The sequence below is a fragment of the Grampus griseus genome, assembly GCF_964374135.1.
Source record: "Grampus griseus genome assembly, chromosome: 9".
NCBI classification, from domain to species: domain Eukaryota; kingdom Metazoa; phylum Chordata; class Mammalia; order Artiodactyla; family Delphinidae; genus Grampus; species Grampus griseus.
This window is the reverse complement of record NC_139003.1, coordinates 3,338,063-3,364,960: the sequence shown is the minus strand read 5'-3', so window position 1 is coordinate 3,364,960 and position 26,898 is coordinate 3,338,063. Positions and strand designations below refer to the sequence as shown.

The following is a 26,898-nucleotide window of genomic DNA, read 5'->3' as shown; positions in this document are numbered from 1 at the left end:
AGGTATATTAGGTATGATTCGGTCAGATTTGGTGGGGCGGGGCAGGGGGCAGAAAACCCAAAATAACAAAGGCTTTTACAAAGTAGAACTTGTTCTCTCGCACGTGAAAGTGCAGAGATGGGTGCCTGGCTGGTGCCCCGGGACCCCGGCCGCCATGTTGCCGCCCCAGCCTGGTGGCTTCCACATCGCGTCTCTTGGTGGCTGCTCCTGGCCTAGCGATCACGTAGGACTCTCAGCCAGCAGGGAAGGACCAAGAGGAGAAGAGCGTGCCCGTGGCCAGGGCCAGCTGTTGAGGGCCCAGGAGGGATTTTTTGAGGACAAAAAACGGGGAAAGGGTGACAACCCACTCTGCACAGCACACAGGGATGGAGACCAGGAATCTGCCTCTTTCAGCAGCTTCCTCAGTAATCACGATGCAGGGGTCTCTGGACCCGCTGCAGAAGCACTAACCAGCTCACCTGTACTCACAGCCACACACCAGCCTTTAGCCTGCTGAGCAGAATGCCAACAGTGCCTTACATAAAAAAACGAATTTATCTTCAGCACCACCCAGGAAGTAAGTTTCATCGTCCTCATTACAAATGATTCCAATGACTTCTCCCAAATATTCGGCAACTCAGATACCAACGTCTAACACATAGGTAGGTAAGGTAGGAAAGAGTAAAAGGAGGCATTCAGAGAGAGAAGGGGACGGGGAGGAGAGGGGAAGAGAGCGGATGCAGGGGAAGAAGAGCAGGGGCGAGAAAGAGGTGTCATTCCAGAGCGGCTGGGGGACGCCTCCAGCGTCTGGCTCCTGACGGCCCACGCCCTGTCCTGCTCAGGGCACTGCGGCTCATCTGTGTGGGGAGAAATACTTGGCCTTTGGGGAGTTCTCACCTTTCCTAACTGTCTCTGCCCATTTAGAAGGGTCGGCTGGGCCAGTGGGGAGGGAGGCTTTCCTTTTGTAGATGCAAGTCCAAGGTCTGTACCTTTCAAATGACACCATGAAGATCACTTTGTCCCAGCCATCTTAACTGCCCCCCATGCAATATGTTGTTCTTATTTTCCATGTACTCATGTTGGAAGTTCCAGTTACTATGACTGAATATCAAACTACCCCAAAACTTGGGGGTTTAAATCTGACATTTACTGGGCTCACAAGTCTGCCGTTTGCACGGGGCTGGGGCGACCAGCGCGTCTCTACTTTGCGCTGTGGTGTCAGCTGGGGCGGCTCCTCAGGAGGCTCGCTCCCTCCCGTGCCTGGTGGCGATGGCTGTCAGCTGACACCTCGGCCGGGTCTGTCACCTAAAACACCTCGATGTGGTCTCTCCATGTGGCCTGGGCCCCCTTGCAACGTGGTGGCTGGTTCCACAGGCGAATTTCCCAAGAAAGAGAACCTGCGGCGTGCAGTACTGCCTTGTGACTCAGCCCCAGGAATCTCATTTCTGCTGCATTCGACTCTGATGCAGTCAAAAGCACTGCCCAGTTTCAAGGATATAAACTCCATCTTTGGATGGAAAGTGCCAAGGTTTTGAAAAAGCATTTGGGACTAGAAATACTGTTGTGGCCATGTTGGGAAAACCCCATTTGCCACACAAGCTGAAAAGCTTTGCTGAGTTTTCTTTCTATGGCTTATATGGTTGTATTCAAAATATATACGTATATATAATATGCACTTTTTAACTGCACCTGCACACTTTGTCCTAAAATTCAGATCTGGACTTTCTTGAAGACCGTGGACAGAGCGTATTGTAACAGAGCCCTGCTCTCATTGTACGAAAGGTAGGCTTCCTTATCTCAGCTTTCTGTAAGCTTAGATGTAAGAAATATTTAAAGTTCCTCAATAAGTAAGACTCGTAGCCTCCCATCCAGGTATGTACGGTCTACACTTAAATAGTATGACTTTTTACTGCCTAAACCATTCATGGCAAATCTCCCAACTGTCTACCATTTCTACTGAATATCCGATCTCTTCTTGGAAGAGATGCTTGAATGGAAAAATAGAAATTGTTTATGAAAGCCTTTAAGAAATAGTAGAAACAAGTGTCTTAAGTATAGGAATAGGGAAATGTGACTTTCTCCCCATATCTGTGATAATACTTGCTAGTGATAGCAAGAGTGTTTGGGACCCTGTGGATTCATGAGAGTTCATAATGAAACGGTAACTTCCAGAGTCCCCAAGTTTTAACACTCCAGTCTGCTCATTCTGTTTTTTTATTCTGTTGAAATGTTGGCAGTTTCTCAGCCTAGCTAATGTTTCATCAATTGCTAGATGCCAGAAACTTGAAGAGACCTTATCATTAATGAACCCCATCTTATTCCAAGACTTCATAGAACCGTTCGTGCTCTTTAGGGAAATTCCGCACATGATGTGCGTTTCCTCCTCAAACACTGTGAGCTGATAAAGGGGTATTGACCGCCCTGCTTCCTCCTGAACAGAATGGGGATAAGCGACTCTCAGGAGTCACTGACTCAGTGGTGAGCAGCTCCCTCCAGACCCTCGTCTCCATCACACGCTGCCTTGCTGTGCTGTGTGCAACCGATTTTCATCCATCAACTACAAGGGTTGGTCTTCGGTACCAACTTTGCTTCTAAACCATGGAAGAAAGCTTTCAAATAGCTGAGGAGTTTTAAGGTTTTGATTACTTGTCTTTTACAACATTTATGTTCGCTGAAACCACATCTTGGATAAAAGAGTTCCGAGCAATTTGTTCTCTGGACCAATGATAGCAGATTCTCCCAAAGTTGGAGATTATGCCCATGAGTTGGCGGAGAGGGTGAAAAGGCAGCAGGAAAGGACAGAGAGGAATTGCAGACCCTCTGAGTGGAAGAAAGGCAGGGAGCACTGTTGTGAATTGGCTACGCTCATGTCGATCCATTTCCTTAAAGAGCTTCTCCTGTTCCTCTCAAAATTCCTGTTTTCCCCAGTCTACAAGGCTGGGATCTCATTTCACTCCTGACACAGACTGAGAAGCAATCACCGACTTCCTTGAAGCCTGTGTTTCCAGGCAGCCCTTCTTCAGTTGTTTTTTTCTGTCCTGGGACTTTACTAAAAGGCAGGAACACAAAAAGCCCTTAAAATGATCGAACACTTTTTTTAAAATTTTATTGAAGTATATAGTTGATTTACAATGTTGTGTTAATTTCTGCTGTATAGCAAAGTGGCTCAGTTATACACATATATATTCTTTTCCGTTATGGTTTATTACATGATATTGAATATAGTTCCCTGTGCTATATGGTAGGACCTTGCTGTTTATCCATTCTATATATAATAGCTTACATCTGCTCATCCCAAACTCCCAGTCCATCCCTCCCCGACTCCCACCCTCTTTGGCAACCACAAGTCTGTTCTCTATGTCTGTGAGTCTGTTTCTGTTTCGTAGATAAGTTCATTTGTGTTGTATATTAGATTCCACATGTAAGTGATATCATGTGGTGTTTGTCTTTCCCTTTCTTACTTCACTTAGTATGATAATCTCTAGGTCTATCCATGTTGCTGCAAATGGCATTATTTCCTTCTTTTTATGCTTGAGTAATATTCCATTGTAGACATACACCACATCTTCTTTATCCATTCATCTTGTCAATGGACATTTAAGTTGTTTCCATGTCGTGGCTATTGTAAATAGTGCTGCATGTATCTTTTCAAATTAGAGTTTTTGTCTTTTCTGGATTATATGCACAGGAATGGGATTGCTGGATCATATGCAACTCTATTTTTAGTTTTTTGAGGAACCTTCATACTGTTTTCCATAGTCGTTGCACCAATTTACATTCCTGCCAACGATATAGGAGGGCTCCCTTTTCTCCACACCGTTTGAAACATTTATTATTCATAGACTTTTTAATGATGACCATTCTGACTGGTGTGAGGTGGTACCTCACTGTAGTTTTGATTTGCATTTCTCTGATTATTAGCAACGTTGAGCATCTTTTCATGTGCCTACTGACCATCTGTATGTCTTCTTCGGAGAAATGTCTATTTAGGTCTTCTGCCCATTTTTCAATTGGGTTTTTTGTTGTTGTTGTCATTGAGTTGTATGCGCTGTTCATATGTTTTGCAAATTAAGCCCTTGTCGGTCACATCATTAGCAAATATTTCCTACCAGTCCATAGTCTGTCTTTTCGTTTTGTTAATAGTTTCCTCTGCTGTGCAAAAGCTTTAAGTTTGATTAGGTACCATTTGTTTATTTTTGCTTTCCTTTCTATTGCTTTGGGAGACTGACCTAAGAAAACATTGATAAGATTTATGTCAGAGAATGTTTTGCCTATGCTCTCTTCTAGGAGTTTTATGCTGTCGTGTATTATGTTTAAATTTTTAAACCATTTTGAGTTTATTTTTGTGCATGGTGTGAGGGTCTGTTCTAACTTCATTGATTTACATTCAGCTGTCCAACTTTCCCAGCACCACTTGCTGAAGAGACTGTCTTTTCTCCATTGTATATTCTTGCCTCCTTTGTCATAGATTAATTGTCCAGAGGTATGTGGGTTTATTTCTGGGCTCTCTATTCTGTTCCATTGATCCATATGTCTGTTTTTATGCCAGTACCACACTGTCAAAAACTTGTTTTTTATACTGTATGGTGTAAGGTGGAACCTCTAAGAAGGTAAACAAATAGGTGGAAGAAAGCCGAGTGTGACACTGATCATTACAGAGGCGTTAACTCAGATGCCCAGGCTGGCACAGCTCACCGTGAACCCAAAGGGTATCTACACTGGCACCCCACCTGCAGAAGATTACCTGAAGCCAAAGGTGCCTGAGAGTGCCGAGAGCTTTAGACCACACAGACTTTGGCAAAACCTTGAACAAATGAATTATGCCCACCTCTCCCATCTCCCACCTCTTCCACCATCAGCAGCAGTAACATCATAGCAGTCACACCTCTGCCCTGATTTCCAGGACCCAGGTGCTAGACCTGCTCACTTAAACCTCACAGTAACCCCATGGGAAATGACCCCATCTCACAGAGGAGAAAACAGAAGCTCAGAAAGGTTAAAGGCCACACAGTGGAGATATTGGAATTCCAACCCATGTCTGGATCCAAAGGCCACATTCTCTCCTACTCAAAACAGCACAGAGTTAAGGCATTGCTTCCAAAGAGCCCCTTTTGTAATTTCACCTGAGAGCATGTGACATGTGTCATCACATTGACTGCATGTCTACTCTGCGAGAGCAGCGCCTGGAGGAAAGGGACCAAGAAGAGGCATGTGGTGATGTAGGAAAAAAGAAGATGGAAAGTTCTGGGTTGTGCAAGCCGTGTAGAGTGAGCAGCCTTATGCAGCACCATGTGGGGGGGGGGGGTACCTTCTCTGAGCAGCAGAGGGTGATGCCGAAAACTCACCCTTTGTGCACTGGTGCCAAATCGAATCTTGGAGACAGAGTTGTGGGTGAAGTAGAAAAGAACAGCTTTATTGCTTTGCAGGCAAAGGAGGACACAGCAGGCTTGTGCCTCTCAAAACCGTGTGCCCCAGCCTGGGAGGATTTGGTGAGGAGTTTTATAGCATTGGGTTAAAGGTAGGGTTGCTGATAAGGACCGGGGTGTGTGCAGGGCCTGTGCTCCTTTAATCTGGCCTCAGGGGGTCTCCTGATGAGCTTCTCTGGTTCTCAAGTTCATCAAACTGTGACCTTCTCTGGAATGAAGAACGCTTCATCAAATAGTTAACATCTTCTATTTGTTGGGGGTTTAGTTCTGTAGAAGAGCTCAAAGATATTGTTATGTGTATCCCTTGAGGGGAACCAGGACCTGCCCCAAGGCTGCACTACTGTCTTGTAGCTGCTCCTCCCTTGTATTCTGCACCCCCTCCCTTCCCTGATTAGCAATTGTTTGAATCTGCCCTTTGGAACTCAGGGAAGGTCATGAAGGCTGGAATCTGTTCCCCACAAACAAGAAACAGGGGCCACAGAAAGGCTTTCGTGCCCAGGAGCCCCATAGGATCCTGCTTGGTTTCAAGGAGAGGGCTTTCTGGAGGGATTGGAGGCCAAGCTGAGAGGCACCCAGAACCTAGCTGGTTAATTTTGACCAGGGCTGGCTCCTTTAGTTTGGTTAACCAAGCACGCACTCGTCCCTGGGTGTGGTGGGGCAAAGGACAGCGGGTGGCCTCCTTAGTCCTGCAGGCTTCTCTCCACTTCCATCCAGCGCGTCAGCCTGTGGGCTCAGGCTTGCTGCTGCTGTTGCCATCTTTGAGATCATCCACCCTTTCCAGGGAGGAGGCATGGGAATTCCAATTCAGGGAACGCATCTGGAGGAAGCATTAGAGCATGAAGCCTTGGCACTAGGTCGTTAGCCGAACAGAAATAACCTTGGACCTAGATTCTGCACATGAGGCTTGATGCCCTGGAGCAGACACAGTGAGGACTCCTCCTCCCTTTCCCCCTCCCACTCCGCCTTCCCCTGTCTTTCCTCCTCCCCCTCCCCCCTCCCCCTCCTCTCCTCCCCTCCTCCTTTTTTCCCTCCTCCCACTTCTCTCCCTCCTCCTTTTCCTCCTCTTTTCTGTTCTTCCTGTTTTCCTCCTCTTCTTCTTTCCTTTCTCTTACCCCTCCCCCTCCCTCTCTTCCTACCCCCTTCCTCCTCCTGCCCTCCCCCTCCTCCTCTCCCCTTCCTACTTCCTGTCCCAGCTTTATTGAGCTGTAACTCACATACTATACAACTCATCCATGTGAATTGTATGATTCAGTGGTATCTTCTGTATTCCCAGAGTTGTGCAGCCATCACCTCCATCAGCTGTAGAATGCTTCCTCACCCCCAGAATACACTTCAAGACTTGGCTGAGGCTCCGGACCCCTCTCCACCCCTCCCCACCTCCTCCTTGAACAGGTCTAGACACTGGGTATACAGTGACAAATAAGACACAAGTCCCCTTTTATTTAAAAAAAAATCTTTGTGTGTGACTTTCTTTAGTACTTGTAGTTGTGACCATGTATGTTAAAGTATCCCTGTAGATGGGGTGGGGGATAAATCATGAATATTTCAGAGCAAGCCTCCCCTGAGTCACTCTTTCCGTGGGTAGAGCATCTCTGCCTCAAAACTTCTATATCCAGATCTTTCACGAGGAAAGGAACTTCTGATACACCATAGACATAGAAATATCTTAAAATGAATAGTAGGTTATGTACTCAAATGTTGGCCAATCAGGAAGGGTTTTTGCCTATAAGGATTCCTGCCCTCAAGAATTTAACTGTGTAATTTAAGATATACATAAAAAAATGATAATGCAAATCTTTTAAGTGCTGTATCAGCTTACAGTATTACTGACCATCAACAATGGTGATTAGACTAGATCCCATTTGTTCATCCATCCATCCATTTATTCATTATTCAGTCAATACATATGGATATCTGCAATGTGTCAGACACTATTCCAGGACTAGGAGTGTATCTTATATTTTTATATTACCCACCATGCAAAGCACATAGGAAGACTCAGAAAACACTTATCATTTAATATTGCAAATGATATTTTGGGGGACTTCCCTGGTGGCCCAGTGGTTAAGACTCCACGCCCCACTGCAGGGGGGCATGGGTTCAGTCCCTGGTTGGGGAACTAAGATCCCGCATGCTGCACAGTGCGGCCAAAAAAAAAAAGAAAATTCTATTTTTTGATGTCTTTCGCCACAAAAGTTTAGGAGCCAAAAAAGTAATTTTTTGCTTTTCTTTTCCAAATGCTGTTTTTTGGGGGAAGCTTTTCGATCCCCTGAACTAGCCTCAGAAGATAAATGAGTAAACTTCACTACATTAATTTACTTTTCAAAATTCATCATGATTTATGCCCTATTTCATTTATTGCTCAAATAAGCAAAATGAGAACTGATTGCATGATTATTTTCAGATGTAATAAGTCCAGACAATTTTATTCTTCCTTAATCTTTTTTTTTTTTTTTTACCGATCCATCTTCATCCTGGAGATGATTCATCACAGAGCTTACCATAGATTCTTTAAAATAAATAAGTAAATAAAAAGACAGAAAATGGGGGGAGGGCACCAACCAACCCCAAAATAAATACACAGCTTCATGCATTTTCTTTCTTATTCTCTCTCTCTCTCTCTCTCTCATGCACACACACATACACACACACGCACGCACACACACACACCCCCCCTTCAGAATAATCCAGTCCATGATGGAAAATCATTTGATGACAATGAACCAGGTCTTGGGCTCCAGGCAGAGAGCACTGCGAGTGGTCCTCCACGTGTGAAGTCGGCATCCAGGCCCCTCTGATGGAGAAGCTTCCTCCACAGGGAGCCACATGAAAGCACAGAGGTCAGCAGATAAAGCTTCCTTGGGTTTACTTTGGTCTCTCTGAGGGTCTTTCTACTTTGTTCCTCAGTCAGTTGGAGAATTTTTTCCCCTTTGACCAAAACAGGAGATTAATCTTCAAACAAAAGTTGATCAGCTCTGTGTCCTTGAGCATATCACTTACCACTCAGGGCTTCAGTTTCCCTGAGAAATGAAAGGTTGTTAGTTTCCTGGGGCTGCAGTAACAAATTACCACAAACCCAGTGGCTTAAAACAACAGAAATTTATTTTCTCCCAGTTCTGGAAGCCAGAGGTCCGAAATCAGGGTGTCAGAGAGGTCATGCTCCCTCTGACACCGGTAGGGGCCCCGTCTCACCTCCTCCAGCTTCTGGAGGATGCTCTCAGTCCTCGGTGCTCCTGGATTTGGGCGCACCGCTCTGATCTCTGCTTCCATCATCACGTGGCCTCTCCCTCTGTGTCTTTTCTTCTTCTTATGAAGACTCCAGCTGCTGGATTTGGGTTAGCCTCCCCTCCTTTTCAAGAATGACCTTATTTTAATGTGATGACGGCTGCCAAGACCCTGTTTGCAGATAAGGTCTTATTCACAGGTACTGTGTGTCAGGACTCAGTATATCTTTCGTGGGGACAGAATTTGACCCACAACATATAGCTTTGGCTACTTGACCTCTAAGATGCCTGCAGCAGGTTCCTAGTTTGCATGACTGGGGGGACTGTGGTGTCAGCACCAGAGGAGGGGGCAGAAGGGGCTTCGTTTCACTCACGTCAGCGCTGAGGACTAGTGGGATGTCTATGTGCAGACACCCTGTACGTCGACTGAGGTTTGGGGGGAGACCCAGGCTGGGGTGCAGTGTTGGTGCTCCTCAGAGTAGGAACTGAGGTTGACCGTGAAGGAATCACCAGGGTGGGGAGTGTGGAACGGGAGGAGAAGGTGCGGCTGGTGGAACCCAGGACACTCACTCTGAAGGAGTAGGCAGAGGAAGAAGAGGCCACGGAAGGAGAATTTGGCAACTCGATGGTGATGGGAGATCTCAAGAGCAGCTTCAGCCCCTCAGTGAGACGGAAGCCACATTCCACTAGGTTGAGGATGGGGTCGGAGGTCAGAAAATGGCCCCGAATGGGACCTACTACCCACTGAGGTCCAGGAAAGAAGGCAAGGGGGTGGATCGTAAGTGGATGGAGATGCCGCGTCAGGTTAGGTGTGTTTTGTTTGTTCCTGCATTACGCGTCTTTTGTACATAGATGGGAAGGTGCCCCCGTGGAAAGGAGTAAGAAGGAGGAGAGGATGAAGGTAGAAAGTGCAGATGGAGCAAGTCCTAGGGAGGCTGGGGCTGCATAAACGTGACTCCACAGAAAAGGGAGCTCCTATACTGGGTGGGAGTGGAGAACAGTGTGGAGGGGCCTCAGAAAACTGAAAATAGAGCTACCGTAGGATCCAGCAATCCCACGCCTGGGCATATATCCGGACAAAAATTATAATTTAAAAAGACACATGCACCTCTATGTTCATAGCAGTGCTATTCACAATTGCCAAGACATGGAAGCAACCTAAATGTCCATCAACAGATGAATGGATAAAGAAGATGTGGTACATATATACAGTGGAATATTACTCAGCCATAAAAAAGAATGAAATAATGCCATTTGCAGCAACATGGATGGACCTAGAGGCTATCATACTAAGTGAAGTCAGACAGAGAAAGACAAATACCATAGGATATCACTTATATGTGGAATCTAAAATATGACACAAATGAACATATCTGTGAAAAGAAACAGACTCACAGACATAGAGAACAGACTTGTAGTTGCCAACGGGGGTGGAGTGGGGGAGGGATGATTGGGAGTTTGGGATGAGCAGATGCGAACTATTATCTGTAGGACGGATAAACAACAAGGCCCTACTGTATAGCACAGGGAACCATATTCAGTATCCTGTGATAAACCATCATAGAAAAGAATACGAAAAAGAAAATGTAAATATATGTATAACTGAATCACTTTGCTATACAGCAGAAATTAACACGACATTGTATATCAACTATACTTTAATAAAATAAATTTTTTTAAAAAGTTACCTACAAAAACACACACGGGAACCTTAAATGCATATTGCTAAGTGAAAGAAGCCAATCTGAAGAGGCTACACTCTGTATGATTCCAACTCGATGACATTCTAGAGAAGGTAAAACTATGGAGACAGTAAAAAAAAATTCAGTGATTTCCAGGGGCTGTAGGGGGCAGGGGGAAGGATGAGTAGGTGGAGCACAGGGGATTCGTACAGCAGGGAGACTCTTCTGACCCTACGACTGTGGATACATGACATTCATTGTACATTTGTCAAGACCCCCAGAGCACACGAGGCTGAGAGTGAACCCTAATGTAAACTAGAGAATTTAGTTAATAATAATGTATTGATATTGGTGCATCAGTTGTCACAAATGTACCACACTAGTGCAAGAAGTTCATAAGTCGGGAAACTGATGCCAGGAGAGAGGGGACATATGGGAACTCTGTAGTTTCTGCTCAGTTTTCCTGTAAACCTACAACTGCCCTGGAAAATAAGTGTTAATTTTCAAAAATAACTAATAACTAATAAAAATAAATAATAAAGGTTTACCAAGAAGGTAAGTGGGAAGGAAAGGATTTGATGGTTCTAGGCTGGAATGGAAAAGGAGGTACAGAGGAGGAGCTGGCTTAGACAGGAGAGGGGATGCCTCATCCTCGGACACTGGAGTGAGGATGGACAGGTACCTACATGTGTGGGCAGAGGGGACACCACTGCCTCTGGTAGCAGGGAGCTGGGGTGCCAGCTGAGCCTTCCTGGAAGCAAAGGCTGAACCTACATTAAGAGTGAGGCCTATGAAAGACCAAAGGGCAGCAGCAGGATTGGGAGGAAAAAGCTTCAGGCCGCAAGGCAAACATGGCAGCTGCAAGGCTGGGAAAAGGAGAAGAAGCCGGATTGGGCCTCAGACTCCTGCATGTCTGACCACCTGGGACAACCCAGTGGGGAGCTCAGAGCAAAGACTGCCCATCGAGGACCCTGCACTGGGTGAAAGTATCAGGCTCCAGTGCCCCGGCCATGATCGATCATGGGCCGGGGGCTGCCCAAGGTGAGCATGGCCTGGCTTGAAAGCTGAAGCCGACTCCTGATGTGAGCAGCTGGGAGCCGAGCCACAGGTTCTTCCTGGAAGGTGATCAGAACCGGGGGCCCCTTCCTGTCTGCCCCACAGGTGGGCCTCTGCTCAGAGGCAGTAGATAAAAGGGGATGTGAAGAGAGCAGCAAAAGATTGGAGTTGTTGTTGAGAAGAACATGCCCACCCAAGACTTGGTTGTAAGGACGATGATGGGAAGGGTTGGAGACTCCAGCTGGCTCCGTGCTTTTCTCTGCTGCTTCCAATGGTCTATGAAGGAGGTAGATTGAACATAAAGCCAAGTTGGGTGTTTGCTAGGCTTGTGAGAGGGGAGCCATTCAGTGGGAGATTTGAGCAGAGGATGAATGACCATCAAGTGGATCATTGGAGGGGGAGTTGGAAGAGATAAGGCTGAAAGGCGCTTTTAACATGAAAGCAAAATAATCCGACCCAGTCGCAGGCAGATGCCCAAACACAGGCTTATTTCATAGAAACAAATGAGGAAGACATGGTTGAGAGCTGACTTCTCTATACCCAAGTTCCCACCTAATACAGAAGCGTAGGACATGCGCTGGCTTGCTGGGTCCTGTGGAGTAAATTTGTCCCTATAGATGGTAGATGATTGTGCCTCTGGTTAGAATTACACCTAGATAGTGGTGCATGGTTGACTTGAGTATTTACCAGTTTACCCATGAGTAAACAAACAGGCATTTTTCAAATATCTACTAGGTAAGCGCTGTGCTACCTGGTTTCAGTATCTATCATGTAATACAGTATACTATTGAGTCATGTGATCTGTGGTCACGTGTGATCAGCCCCAGCGCATGCTCTGTGCCTCGGGAAGCTGGCACTCGGCCGCTAGACTTCTGATCCCCAGTCTGTGGTTCTTCCTGTTACTGTGCTGCCTCCACACTGGGGACACTCGTCTGATGTATTGGTGATGAGTAGAGGGAAATGTGCATTGTCTCTAGAGAGGGTGTAAAGGTCTCCTGTGTGCAGGGGAGCAGAGGTCATAAAGCTGGAAGGTGTGCATGGCTGCGTGCTCACCCAACCTTCTGAGACACTTGATCCACTGGAGGTACCCTTTCCAGGTAGCCTTTATGGAAATTGACACTCGTTAGATTAAACAGAAGTTAGTCTGCTGTTCCTGAATATACTAGACACCTGCTAGAAACCATAATCTAACAAACTGAATTTCAATACTAAGTAAGGCTGTTCCTTTCTGATCTCTTACCCTGTCCTCTGTGCTTGGAAAATTCTAAATCAACTCAGGCCAGGTGAATTCATTAGACCTTCAAACCTGCAAAAGGTCTTTTACTCAGGGCCGCCCCCATAATCCCTCCATCCTTACTTATTTGCTTATGCCAATGTGTGTGTTGAGTGCTGATACTGTCTAGATATGGAAGTAATTTTTTTTTTCAATTCAATATCGAGATTACAGTATGTTGGGAGGAGAATTCTCTAACTGTTCTTTATTTCCTATAATAATGTTTATGACCAATGAGACATAAGCTATTAAAATTCTTTGGAATTTTTTAGCTTTCTATTTTGAAGAATTTTGGGTGAAGAAAAGTTGCAAAAATAGTACAAAGAATTCTCTTCTATTCCTCAACCCACTTCTCCTACTGTCAGTGTATTTTATAATGACAAGAACAGAAAATTAACATTGGTACAATATTATTCACTCAATTACAAACCTTATTTGCATTTGCCCAGTTTTTCTACCAGTGTCCTTTTTCTGTCTCAGGATCCCACATTCCTGTAGATGTTACTTCCCCTCAGTCCCCTCCAGGCTATGACGTTTCCTCAGTCTTTCCTTGTCTTTCATGGAAAGAAAGGTCACTTTTGAAGATCACAGGTCAGCTGTTTGGGTGAGCGCCTCCATTTGGGTCTGTCTGAAGTTTTCTCATGATTGGAGTAAGGCGATGCATTTTTGGCAAAAATACTGTTACCGAGCCACCCAAGTTGGTCCCCAACAGGGGTCTCCTGCCCGGTGTCGCTGGAGCCAGCAGGAGGGGACGGAGCTCAGTTCAGAGGCAAAGGGAAGCCTTGCTCTCTGAGCGAGAACAGCTTGGGCTCTAGAGCACGCGCTCTCCCGCCAGGCCGGGGCGGAGCTGCTCTATAGGGTCTGGCCGGGGTTCTCGGGGGCGGGGCAGCCGCGCCACTCACGCTCCAGATCGCAGTGCCGGGCGCAGCGGTTCTGCACACGGCCCGCTGCCGCCATCTTGAATCGCGGTGTTGTGAGCGGCGTTCGTGCTCAGGGCCCTGAGCCGAGGTGTCGGGCGCAGCCGTTTTGCGTCAGAAACTCTGGTCTGAGCGGGCGAGGCCTCTGCACGCGACCCGCTGTGAGCAAGTGGAACTAGACTAAGCACAGAGGAAGGAAAGGTTAGACTTATTACCCAGATTCTTTTTTCATTCTCCGGGAGTCATTGACGGGGTTTGCCAGTGACGATACCATATGTAGGATGTTGTCTCTCAGTGCATCTTGCTAAAGGTTCGTGATGTTGATGTGTTTCACTTCTGGGGGTGTTGAGCGGATCTCCGGGTTGAGTTGCTGTCTGCCAGGCTTCTCCCTGCACAGTTGCCATCTTCTTCCCCTTTGTGGTTGGTAAGTATCCTGCGACTGTGCAGATCTTGTTTCTCTTCAGACTTTCACCCACTGATTTTAGCGTATCTCGGTGGATCTTGTCTGCCAGGTTCGTCACTGTGGTGTCCGACCAAGGGTGATGCTCCGACCTTCTCCCCTTGGAATTGATTGGAATTGATGGATTGGAATTCTCTTGTGAGGAAGAGTTGGCTCTCCCCCCACTTAGTTATATATTGGATTATTTATTTATATTAGTAAGGATTCATGGATATTTGTTTTATTCTATGGGTTAATCCAGTATTATCATTAATTATTTTTTTTGCTCAAATTATTCCAGCTTTGGCCGTGAGAGATCCCTGTAGGTGAGGTTCTGCCTTCTGTTAACAAGCTCTACCTTTTTTGAGTATTTCCTTACTTTCTGGCCCATAAGATGTTTCAGAATCATCCTGCATTTTTCTTGTTCTAGCCTGGACAAATTTCTTCTCCTAGGAGCACTATTTTATTTATTTATTTTTTAATTGGAAGATGGTGCTGAGAGAGCAACATATGAGCCCCCTGGGTGGGCTCGTTGTTATTGGTGGTTATTAGATCTGGTCTTCTCTATGAACAGAGCAAGGACATGTATGTATGTGTACTAACCTGTGGACTCACATATCTGGGTTTTGGATCTATATGTATGTGTGTGGATGTATAGGTGAGAAATGATATCAGTATAGTTTCAATTTGTATTTCTCTAATTTTGCCTGTGTTTGAGTACTTTTTAATACATTTGAGGACCATTTTTCTATATTTGTGAATTATCTGTTCATGTGTTTTTCTTATTTTTTTGTTTTGGTCTTTTATAACCTCCATATTTTAGAGTTATTTATGTAATAGGGATATTAGCCATTTTTCCATGGTATTTGTTATTAATATTTTTTTCCAATTTTCTATTGTTTGTGGGCTTTTTGTCATGCAAAATTTTTTTAATTTTTATGTAAGTTTACCCCTCTTTTATCACTTCTGGATTTTGAGTCATCCTTAGAAAGCCTTTCCCTCCACAAGGTTAGAGAGGAAATCACCTATGTTTACGAAAATACTTTGAAATATTAAAAACATACAAATGGTAGGATTTGTTAAAATCATTTGGAAGCTGGAATGTTAGACGCCCTTCCTCTTCTAACTGCCTGAGGACCAGCCTTCCCAGCCAACTCCTCTTGTCATGGTCACCCCCTACTCCGTACCTTATCACCCACCTTCAGGCTTCCCTGGTTTCTCCAGACCCATCTCCATGCCATCTAAAACTACCCTGGGGCTTTGCAGACTATCTTGTCTTCCCTGACACTTTTTACTCTGAAATGTATTCTGCCTTGCCCTGATAGTATTGTTAAACATTTACTTTAGAATTTTCTACTGATTTAAGCTCTGAATCAGCACATCCTTACCCATTTCACCTCCCTTCCCTTCTTGCTTCGTCTTGGTTCAAGCAACTCCTAAAATTCACCGTCTTTAAAATTCGCCAAAGACCACTCAACCCTAGTCTCTCTGTAGATGAATGAGCACATTCATAGCTGTGTCCTCTGCACAAGAAGCACCGTAGCGCGGTGGTAGGGAGCTCCCCTGACAGAGTCTGGCCTCTCCAGCAGGACACAGGGAGAGGCAGCATCCGAAAGAAACACAGACGTCAGTCTTTCCTACACGTGAGCACAGTGGTAGCTACAAAATATGCTGAAATATGTAATATCTATAAAAGTGTTGTTTTCTTTCTCGTTACGACTTTTATTCATTATTACCTTTATTTAAGTACATAGTCAGGATTTTTTTTAGCATGGTGTTTTGCATATCAGTAAATTAAGAATGAAAAGCGTAAGTGATGTTTGAAAGAAAAAACTCCTTCTCCCATGCTTCCTCTCACTCCCTCTCACCTCAGTGTCTCTCTGTCTCTCTGTCCCTCCCTCCCTCCCTTCTTATCAACACAAACCAAAGGGTGGACTCTGTCCTGAGACCACCGGTTTTAAAAGGTCAGAATGACCTGCTTGGGAAAAAACCTATCTGCCAGGAAAGCCAACGATGGAAATATGAGTTGTGGGGACTTACTGCATAGCTATGCATTTCCATTTTTAATTTTGACTGTTATGGATATTTTAAAAGCTGATCTACAGACCTCTCTGCATGTTCTCTCTTGATGAATATTTACTATTGAAGTTAAGCAGTGATGGACCTATTGCAGGTTCATGTAAATTTTATATGCATATATAAATATATATAAATATATAATTTTATCTATTTATCTGAAGAAATCTAATGGAGGCTGAAATGAGACATTTTATTTAATAACACAAGCTCCTGAAATTGATTAAGTGGAAGAAAAAGGAGTAAGTTTCAGCTGGAGGATAGTATTACAGCATCTTAAATGCTTGTTTCCCACCATTTTTCTTCGCTTGTTTTTTTTCTTTCAGGGATCCTCAAAGTCTAGATCCACCAGAAGTCAGCAACGCAAAACTTCAGTATGCAGGATGGGGCCCCAAGGGTCAACAGCTGGTAAGCAGGTCACTTTCAGTGACCAACTTTTTGCGTTGAAGTTTCCTTTTTATACACTGAATGTATCTCACTATACTCAGAATCTGTGTTTGTGTGAATTTAAGTTTTGAAAAAGTCCCCAGAACATCTGCATATGTAAATGGCCATTTCTTTTGCTTGAGAACCGTCTTGAAATTGGGAGAGCATATGCGTTGGTTCTGGTACCCTTTATCCTTAAAGCAGTCCCTGACTGGAGCTGTGTGTGTATGGACTATAGATGTACTGTGAATCCGAGATACACCTCGTCAGAGGACCGCAGATGGGAACGATCAGAATCATGGAGTCATGAAAGGCTCTTCTGCTTTGCTCTTGGAGCTCTGGCTCTTTTCTTTGGCAGGTTTTATGGGAAAAGTAGATGTGCTGGCCATGGTAGAGCCGGGCTCCCTGCAAGTAGCATCTGCAGAACCCTCCACAGCTAGTGTGGCCCTCTCTGCGTTCCACTGAACATCTTCATGGATTCCCACTCAAACTGGCAAAGCTAAGATGTTTCAAGAAACTGAATGGCCAGGATGGTGTAGTGGAAAGGGGTCTGAACAACCGGTTAGAAGACAGAGGTTCTAACCCTGGGTGTTCACAAACTAGCTGCTAGGCTGCTGTCACCTGGCCCAGCTACTGAGTGAAAAATCTGGATGAGGTGACCTTGCAGGTTTGTCCCAACTCCAGCGTTACATTTGTCTAAAACCGGATGACAGTTGTCAGTTCCGTTCAGGAGGTTGCAGAGTGTCTGCAGTTTGAAGGTCAGGTGACGTGGTGGCTGATCATGTCACCATTTTCTTCTCCATCTTTAAGCTGATTAACAAAGCTGCATTTTAAAAGCTTTCTTTTCCCAGAAAAAGCGCAGAAAATGATCATTTTTTAAAATCTTGGGGCAAGATTCTATTGGATAGGCTGCCTACTGTCTTAGGAATTAAAACAGTCCTACTTTCCCCAATAGTACAATTATTTTTTCTTGGTTTCGTATTAATTCCATTGCCTCAAACTGATCTGAAGCAACAGGAGGGTATCGGCCACGAGGCTGCTTTAGCTGTTACCCCAGTGTTCCTGGTGCTGCGCACTTCATGAGCAGAGGTTTCGAAAGGCACATGTAAGGATCTAAACCAGTGACAGCAGGTCAGGAGGGTGCTGCAGGCTGACTCGGCAGGATGACAGCAGTCCATCAACGCAGTCAGAACCAGGAGAGAAAAGTCATCATTGCTCAAAGGCGCTAACTCTTACCCAAGGAAAAACTGCAATTCCACAGGAGACCGTAGAAGATCTAAGTGTTTAAGACTCATGTGACTGATCTCTGATAGCTAAGTCCCTCTGAAAATCAACGATGGAAAACGTTTCTGGGAAGCAAATCTTTCCCATATCCGTCAAGTCATTCCGTAAACGTGACGCTGCACCTCCGTAGAGGGCTCTCCCCTTTCTCCTTGGTCCTTTGGGGGCCCACGGCACCACTCGGGGCGGGGGCGGGCACGGGGAATGGGCACCTTACTGAGTGGCCATCGTCCAGCCGTTTTATCGTCATCCGGAAAAGAACATCAGGACCCGGGCACCGTCGGGTTGTCTTCCTGCCTGCGCAGTGATTCTAACTAAACCTGCAGGCTCACGTGGGCCCGTGGGGGAGGCCGGATGCTATAATAAGGTCGTGCCCCCTAGGCCTGCCTTCGGGAAAGGGCTTGCAATTTAAGGAAAAATAACCCACAGCTGCAAAAGGAGGTGGTGTGTATTGCATGCATGCACACGCACACGCACACGCCTTAGGATTCTGTCTGGAATGCGGGGCAGCTGGGGCCCTGGGCTGATCATTCTCTGGGCAGCTTACTCATTGGCCAGTCCCTCCCCTGCCTGAAGCCACTGCTGCTTCCTGTAAATTGACTTTACACTCATGCCAGGCTTCCCAGTGGACGGGGCTGGGTTAAGTGATTATAGAAGTTAGTATATTCATCTGTTAAAGAATAACCGGCAGCATAACCAGGCATCACCTTCTCTGAGAAAGCTCCCCTGCCCGCACGGCCAGGTGGCACCTCCGGAGCCCACGTGTCACCGTGCGATCTCCTGTCACACAGTTTCCTGCCCACACGTCTCTCCGCGGTGAGGTGGCCTTTGGTCTAAGCCTCGAGCACTTTTCGTCTGTGTGTTCTGAGTGCCTAGCTCAACACCTGGCGCTGAGGAAATATCTGTTGAGGTCAAAAGTGAACGCGTGAATGGACGGGTTAATAATCAGCTGATACATTCTTGTGGTCCTCAACCACTTAAACATAAAGTAATTGGGGGGACACAAGTAGCCAGAATCTGCGTGTACGTTTAGGATGTTACTGACGGGGAGGGAAGTTCAGCTTCCTTTCTGTGCAAGGAAGCAAAGGTTTGGTTAAGTAGTAATTGCCGATATTTGAGCTTAGTACCAGAAGTACTCATGTGCTCATGGAATTTTTGAGTTTTTAAACTTTTTTAACTTTGCAGTTTTTATTATACTGTTCTTGTACTGAGTCTAGTAGGCAGTACAGCTCATCACTGAGAAAATATCCTATAGCTTGGAGCAGGGGTCAGCAAACTTTTCCCATAAGGGGCCAGGTAGTAAATGTTTTAGGGGATCAAATGCCCTCTTGGCCGTCCTTACCTGGGGAGGCCTGACCCCTGGGACCAGCACCCAGTTGACCAGTACTCCCAGTGGGCACTCTTGCCAAAGAAAATTCAAAACCCACAAGCAGGCCTTGTAAACACTAACAAATCTCATTGCCATTTTATTTTAAAGAGTAAATATTGCTCCCAAAGGAAATCGACTCTAATTTCAATGAGTAATTCTCCTTCGGGAGCAGCGAACACAGCTGTGGTTAAAGTTCACCGGAGAACTTTCCCAGCATCGCCACCTCCTCGTGAGGAGGGGTCTCAGCGATGCATTTGGGTCGGGAACCCCATAAACCACAGGAAGATGACACTGGGCACCAGGAGGGGCTTAAAGGCATTTTCTCCAATGCTTCGACGTGGCCTCCAATTAGTGGCTCTTACCTTTTAGGGTAGATTTTGTTAGACCTTCAATCACATCGTAGGTCATGAACACTGCCAGGAACACTGGTCTCTGCACTGTTAGAGGGGAGGGAAAACCTTGACCTTGGGGAGGCCTCCATTTCTGCCGGAAAGTCGCTTCTGAAATGGTGCTGGTCTGTGGTCTTGGTTGTTCAAGACGGATAACCAGGTTGTTTCCAGAATTCGACATCATCTGCTGAAAGCCTAGAGATAGGAAAATGGATTTGGATAGATTAAATGGGATTAAGTGAGAAAATACATGTAAAACTTTGAACAGATTCCTCCCCCTTGCTTCCCCTTTCTCCCATTCTTTATGCGGTCAGTATACGTAGTGATTTACACTAAAACATAAACTATATCAAAATTTCTCTCCATACTGTATCATTCTCCAGGTATCCCCTGCAGACGAGTCTCTGCCTAAATTGAGAACGTCTCTGAGTTCTTTGATCTTTTCGTGAAGCCCTACCCCGTGCGTGTTTGTCTATTTATGTGAGGTTTTGTCTCTGCTGACCTAGAATATGATCAAATTATCCTTTCATTTCCTTGCATGTCACCTCTGCTAGAGACATTTAGTAAAAACACACAAACACTGAGGGCAGCTGCAGTGGCCTTCCTTGTGTTTACAGCTGACGGCATTTGAGTTCAGGCCTCTTCAGGGCACCTTGCGGGCTAACACACCAGCACAGGGAACTTGGTGTATTTGTCACATAGCAATGTTTTCTTTTAGAACCAAGTGACGTGGGAACTTCTGCAATCGCGACTGCACAGAATTAGACAACATTAAGAATTTGAGGCTGGAGTCTGTGCAGGTCCACTTGGTGGATCAGAGACAAAGAGACTGGGTCTCTCTTTGCTTGGCCTGCTCCCAGGATGGGGACAAATGAACAATAAGCCAGTCGGGAAGTCTTCAGAATTGCAAAGTGAAGAGCGAGCAGAGGGGTTGGTGAGGGAACCTGGTGGCAGACAGGGCTGGCGCCGTCCTTGGGGAGCGGATGGGGTTGGGGATGTGGCAGCCCAATGGAAGAAAACTAAGAAGTGCTCAGGGCTCTGCATCCCCACTCAGAAGAGGAAGCTGACTTACCCATCATCGCCCAGGGTGGGAGGCTGTGGGAGGTACTGGGAGGTACTGGTGGTGGGAGGTACTGATGACAGTGAGCTACTGCTCTGTGTCTCCCTGGAGACCAGAGAACAAAGTGAAGCATGTTTACCAAAGTTGGGATTCACCTTGACTTCACGATGACATGGCTTGTTAGACCCTAGGATACTTTTCCAGGCAAAATCATGGATAGAATAATTTATCCAGGAGAGTCAAGGAGTCTTTGTTTAACAGAGTTGCTTTTTTTCACGAACGGTTCAGATATCAGCTCTCCTGACAAGGTCTCAGGGCAGTGGGGACTGGACTCCTAAGCATTTGCCCATAGCCCCAGAACTCTCGGGGGATGACAGATGTGGGCTGTCAGCCAGCTAAACGTGAAGGACCTGGCAGACCAGTCCTTTTGTGTATGCACAGTTTGGACGCTCATCTGTTTACTGAACACTCCCCGTGTCCTGGAGCCTCTGCCAGATCCTGGCGCTGCAGAAGGGAGGCATGGTTCTTTCCTCACCGACTTCCGCTTCTGATGGAAGGTGCCTCTGTCGCCGTGGTCAACAGCTCTTGGCAGCCATGATTGCTTCGTGTTGCGCGGCCACCCTCAGAAATGTTCCCTGCCCTGTCTCTGTCCACTCCGCCCAGACTTAGTGTCCTGTCCACAGCGGGAGCTGCAGGAGATCGGTAGCTGCCCAGGCCTCTTGGACCCTTCAATCTGGATAAAATGATTCTGCTGGAACAAAGCCCTCCCAGGTCTCTCCCTGCTCAGCCAACACACTGAAGTCTGGGCCTCCTCCCAGGAGTGAACTAGGTCACCTGCTGTCCTGTTGATTCTCTCCAGCCCCACACGTCCGTCAGGCTTTCCTCCCCAAGTTCCAGCAGCCTTTCCTCATGGAAACCTTTACACCTGTGTTCTCCGAGTTACCTGGTGGAGACAGCTTTGCAGAGTCTTGGGCCAGGCTGTACCTTAGTGGTGATTACACTTCTTAGGCCTGGGACGTAACAGCTGTGACTCTAAAGGTCTGAGTCCACTCTAAGGAAAGTAAGCATTAAAAGTCAACTTCTTAGGAGCCCTTTTGTGTCAGTGCTGTTTTCCCGCCTACTTAACAACACCATTTTATCAAAGGAGGCTATTTTTCTTTCTAACATGTCACCAGCAGGAAAAAAAAAAAGAAAGCGAGGGTCTTACTTCACCTGTTCACTGGCACTGGCTCATGCTTCTTCCTCCCAGATGGCATCACGATACGCTTCTGTGGGTCAGTGGAGGGTTCAGGAAAATCCAGGCGGAAGGTTTTTGCCCTCCCACTGGGTCACTTCATAGCATTCGAGTTCCCACTTTAAAGAAAACAAATTTTTATTTTTTTTCCTCTAAATACAACCTTTATTATGATCCTTAAATTTTTGATGAAGTATTTTCATTTTCACTACCTTCCAAACCATTTGTAATTTCAGATTTGATTTCTTTTTTTTTGTTTGTTTTTTGTGGTACGCGGGCCGTCACCGCTGTGGCCTCTCCCGTTGTGGAGCACAGGCTCCAGATGCACAGGCTCAGCAGCCATGGCTCACGGGCCTAGCCATTCCGCGGCATGTGGGATCCTCCCACACTGGGGCACGAACCCGTGTCCCCTGCGTTGGCAAGCAGACTCTCCACCACTGCGCCACCAGGAAGCCCCTGATTTCTTTTTTGATCCAAGGTATTTTATTAATTATAATTTCAATCTATTTAAAAAACTACTTATTCCTAGCTTTATTTTAATCATAGAGCATACCCTATACAGTTTCTTTAGGCAAGTATATAATTAATTCTTGTAAACATTCTACGGATATATATACACGATGTATTTTTCCATTTAAAAACTATAAAATTGTATTATTCAGTTCTTTTTTGTATGTCCTCATTTTTGATCTAACACAGCTGTCTAATTCTGAAATAGGCAGAATAAGGGTTACCAATATATTCGTGTTTTAATTAAATTTTAATTGCTTTTCTGTGTATTTTTGCTTTATATTCAGTTGCTATGCATTTTGATGCATGAAGGCTTATGACAGGTATATGTTTATTCTGTCTAGTATTTTTAACCTAGATTCATTATCTGATTTTATTTTTTTAATTTGAAAACGAATTTTTAAAAATAGCTCATTACCGTTGTAAAACTTCATGCTACTGAAATGTCAATAATTCAGCATAAGATACTAAATGAAGAGGTTGTTCTTGAAAACACTTCGTCAAATGGAATAAATGGCAGAGAGAATAGACGTGAGGATTGGAGTGCATTTGCCTCTTGCCCCTCTCAGGTGTAGGTGCCTGCAGAGAGCTTGGCAGCCGTGGGGAAGACCTCAGCTCTCGGGGTGACAACCAAGTGCAGATAGAAGGGCCCAGTGGGTGGCACTCACCCTGCAACACTGAGCTCAGAGGATGGGCAGGTGTAGCCAGGACACCTTCCACTACACCGGGAGTCCAGGAACCAACCCAGATTTGAACCTAGAAGCCTTGAGCTAGCGTCACAACCACCTCATCCATCTCAGAATCTGAAGGCCCCCATCTTAAGCCTTAAAAGGAGAAGGAAGTTTTATTTAATTTGTTTTGGTTTTCAAAACCAAAACATTAATTATTATTATTTCATTAATAATAAAAACATTGGAGCCGGAGGGTCATATTCAGATCTTGCTGCTGGCACGTGCTAAAGGCATGGTCTGGATTAAAATACTTAACTTCTCAAGACCTCAGTTTCCTCATCTGTAAAATGGAGATAACAGCGCATATCCTGTAGGGGTCACCATATGGATTAAGTTAATCTGTTTAAAGTACGTGGAGTGGAACCTGGTAGGAAGAAAGTGCTCGCTGAGGGATGGCGTTTATTGTTGTTCTTGCTGTTAGGGTTATTACGTGGCTTAACCAAAATGTAGAGAATGAGAACAAAATACGAATTTCATCAGATGAGAGTCTGGTATGTGTAGGAAGTTGAATGGGGCTGCGTTTGATAGAGCGGGGCAATGCCAGCTATAACGGAGGGTCTGGGTGGGGGGCCACGGGCTGTCTCTTCCGCGACTCTTCTCCCGACTCGTAGCGGGGAGGGAAGCCATTCGCCAGATGCACCATCAACTCCTATGCCTCTAAGCCTTTGGCTCCACGTCGGTTTTCAAACATGTGTCTCTTTAGAAAAGACCATTATCAGGTGACAGTTCCCCGGCGCTGATGCCACCGCAGGATTATCCCTGGAGGAACAGAGAGAATACGTTCCTTATAAGAAGCCTGGGCAGTATCTGTATATATAAGTCCATGCCACTCTCTCTCTTCGTCCCAGCTTACCCTTCCCGTGTCATCAAGTCCTTTCTCTACGTCTGCGTCTTTATTCCTGTCCTGCCCCTAGGTTCTTCAGAACCATTTTTTTTTTAATTCCATATATATGTGTTAGCATACGGTATTTGTTTTTCTCTTTCTGACTTCACTCTAAATAGATAGCTAGTGGGAAGCTGCTGCATAGCACAGGGAGATCAGCTCGGTGCTTTGTGACCACCTAGAGGGGTGGGATAGGGAGGGTGGGAGGGAGATGCAAGAGGGAGGAGATATGGAGATATATTTATATGTATATATATCGCTGATTCACTTTGTTATAAAGCAGAAACTAACACACCATGGTAAAGCAATTATACTCCAATAAAGATGTTAAAAAATAAATAAAATATGTCCTACAAAATAAAATAAAATAAAATAAAAGAATAAGAAGCCTGGGCAGTCAATGCCCAGAACATACTCATCCTCTAACTGGAAGCTAGTTTCCTTGGACCATAATCTCCCCGCCCTTCCCCCCACCCCACCCTCTGCTCCCTGGTGACCACCGTTCCACTCTGCGTTGCCATGAGTTCGGATTTTTTAGATTCTACATATAAATGAGATCATACAGTATTTGTCTTTCTGTCTGACTTATGAAATGCTAATTAAGTGAGTGGAAGGAGGAAATCGTTTTGCAGTAGAGAAGTGTATCAGTCAATGTGCTGTACACCTTCAATTTACCCAGTGATACATGTCAGTTACATCTCAATAAAGCGGAGGCGGGGGCAGGCGGGAATCCCACGAGCCTGTGGGACCTCCTGTCTCCTTCTCCCTCCTGTAAACCAGAGTCCCCAGCCCCGGGACCTCCAGCTGGTCGCTGTTCTCCAGTCCTTACCAGCAGCCACAGCGAGCTGAGCGGAAATGGATGAGCTGCCTCCCCCAGGTCACAGCCCCCAAGGGCATTACTGCTCACCCAGTTCTGAAAATAAAGGGGGCAGGGAGTGTTTCATCCACTTTGACAAGTCGGCCGAGGGGAGAAAGATTGATCTTTCCAGCAAGAGAAGATTATTTAATGAAATGTCATAGACATGGGGAGAACCAGACTGAAGTGACACCCCATTAATAACTTATAAAAGTCTCTAATCAGTTTGGCTTAGTTTGGTATTCATTGTAAAAACATTCATCATGGGCACTGAAGTCCATGACGGCAGCCAAGAAATTAATTCCCGGGGATGGAAGTTGCCTTATGTCCTCAAATAACGGATGGAGCCGGTTCAGTCCGTGATTTACTAGCTCTGCCAAGGGTACCCTTCAAATTTAAGGCAACGTGTTATCACTTCACGGCTCTGTGGGACTCAGTCACGTCAGTATTCACTTGCAGTCAAGTAAATAAGCTGAGTTTTCAGCAAATAACCTGGATAGATGGGGCGGAGCTTCCCGATGATCACAGTCAGAGAACCAGGACGATTAGGAAGTGGTTGCCAGGGCTTTTCCCTTTGACCAGCAGGTTCTCTGGAGATACAGGGATTTCAAAACACAAAGGCAACTTCGTCATTGGGGCGTTAGAGAGGAAGTGAGGAAAGCAGTGTAATTAGTAAATTAAGATTCAGTGCAGATTCTTTTTAACTTCTGTCATGCTGTGTGAATATGGGGGGCATAAGAGAAAATTCATTCTCAAAACAGTATGAAAATATATAGCAAGAGTCATAAAGACATTCCTGCACTTTAGCACAGAAACCCCTGTTAAAGAGAAGCCAAAAGCTATATAAACAAAGACATTCATAATGCTTTTATCTATAATAATGATTTTTAAAGGCTGGAAATATCCTACGTGTTTATAGGAGAGCAATTTGGTAAAGTGTGGTACATTGACAGGATGAGCCATTATACAACCATCAAAAAGCAGCAGGTAGACTGTATAGGAACAGGGGAAATATACCATCTACTAAATAAGATTAGAACTAAATATAAGCTGTTTGGTATATATTTGCATATGGGGAAGGATAACTATTTGAGCCTGGCCAGAATATGGGCATTTTACCCACTTCTAAAAGTTTCTTGGATGAGCAACATTACATATTCATTAAAAATTGGAAAGAAAGTGCATTGTCAAGGGCAAGGTTTAGGAATTCCACTCAGTAGACGTGTGTTCCACCCAAGGGGGGCGGGGGTCAAGCGTGGTGGTTTTTGCAAATTGGTCCTTGGGACGAGGGTGCCTTCAGTCCCACTGGGTTCAAAGCACTGTGCATGTGCCCTTTCCCCCGGGCTCTGCTGCAAACCCTCAGGAGGGATTTTCCAGAATTGACTTGTAAGCCAAAAGCAATTAAGAAAAAGGTGGACTCAGGGTTGAAAACCGGTCCTGACCTAGTTGTGCACGTAGGTCTGTGAAGATAAACCATGTTCTCTTCCTCATCAGGGCTTCCCTAATGCGATCGTGATGGGGGCAGTGTATTATTTTTTTATAAAGAATCTAATTTTGAAGGGTGCCCACATCAGCCTTGAGAATATTAGGTTAGAGAATTTCAGGATAATCTATCAAATAGAATTAAAAAGCAGGACCAGAGTTCTACATTAAGAAAGAGTGCATTTAATGATAGATTCCTTAGATAATGTAACAAGGCAGTTATAAATTAAAATAACCTTTTTAGACATTAGGACGTGCGGTGGAGGCCACAGTTCCATTTGCAGCCATGGACAAACCCATCATTTCCCATTATGTGCAGAACAGGTTCTGGACATTCAAATACTCCTTTCCAGGAGCCTCGGGGGTGATCTACACTATCTGTGCTGCCAAGAATCTCTTTAGTGTCTGTAATGGACTTCCAGGATATTTTGCGGACTTCTCCCATTTGGGTGGAGGGGACACCTCTCTCTCATGATTCCTGAAATGTCTCACGATTGGAAAATATCAGAGTAGTGGCTCCGTCTCTTCGTCTCCATAAAATAACCATGACTTGTTGTTTCTCTAAACTGCTGTGATATTGTCAGCCCTACTTATTGTGGCAGTTA

At 45.4% G+C, this 26,898-nt stretch overlaps 1 protein-coding gene across 5 annotated transcripts in view; it reads left to right on the top strand.

The window, feature by feature from the left end:
• The window catches only part of DPP6 (dipeptidyl peptidase like 6), a gene marked incomplete at both ends in the record, with an annotated part of 1,026,243 nt that overhangs the window by 801,689 nt on the left and 197,656 nt on the right, over positions 1 to 26,898 (top strand). For 4 of the 5 annotated variants that reach the window (XM_082662523.1, XM_082662525.1, XM_082662522.1 and 1 more), the window contains one exon: positions 16,399 to 16,480. The exons of the other annotated variant lie outside the window; for it this stretch is intronic. In XM_082662523.1, coding sequence (XP_082518649.1) covers positions 16,399 to 16,480 — 82 coding nt within the window. The remainder of the gene's footprint in view (positions 1 to 16,398; positions 16,481 to 26,898) is intronic. 5 annotated transcript variants of the gene reach the window in all.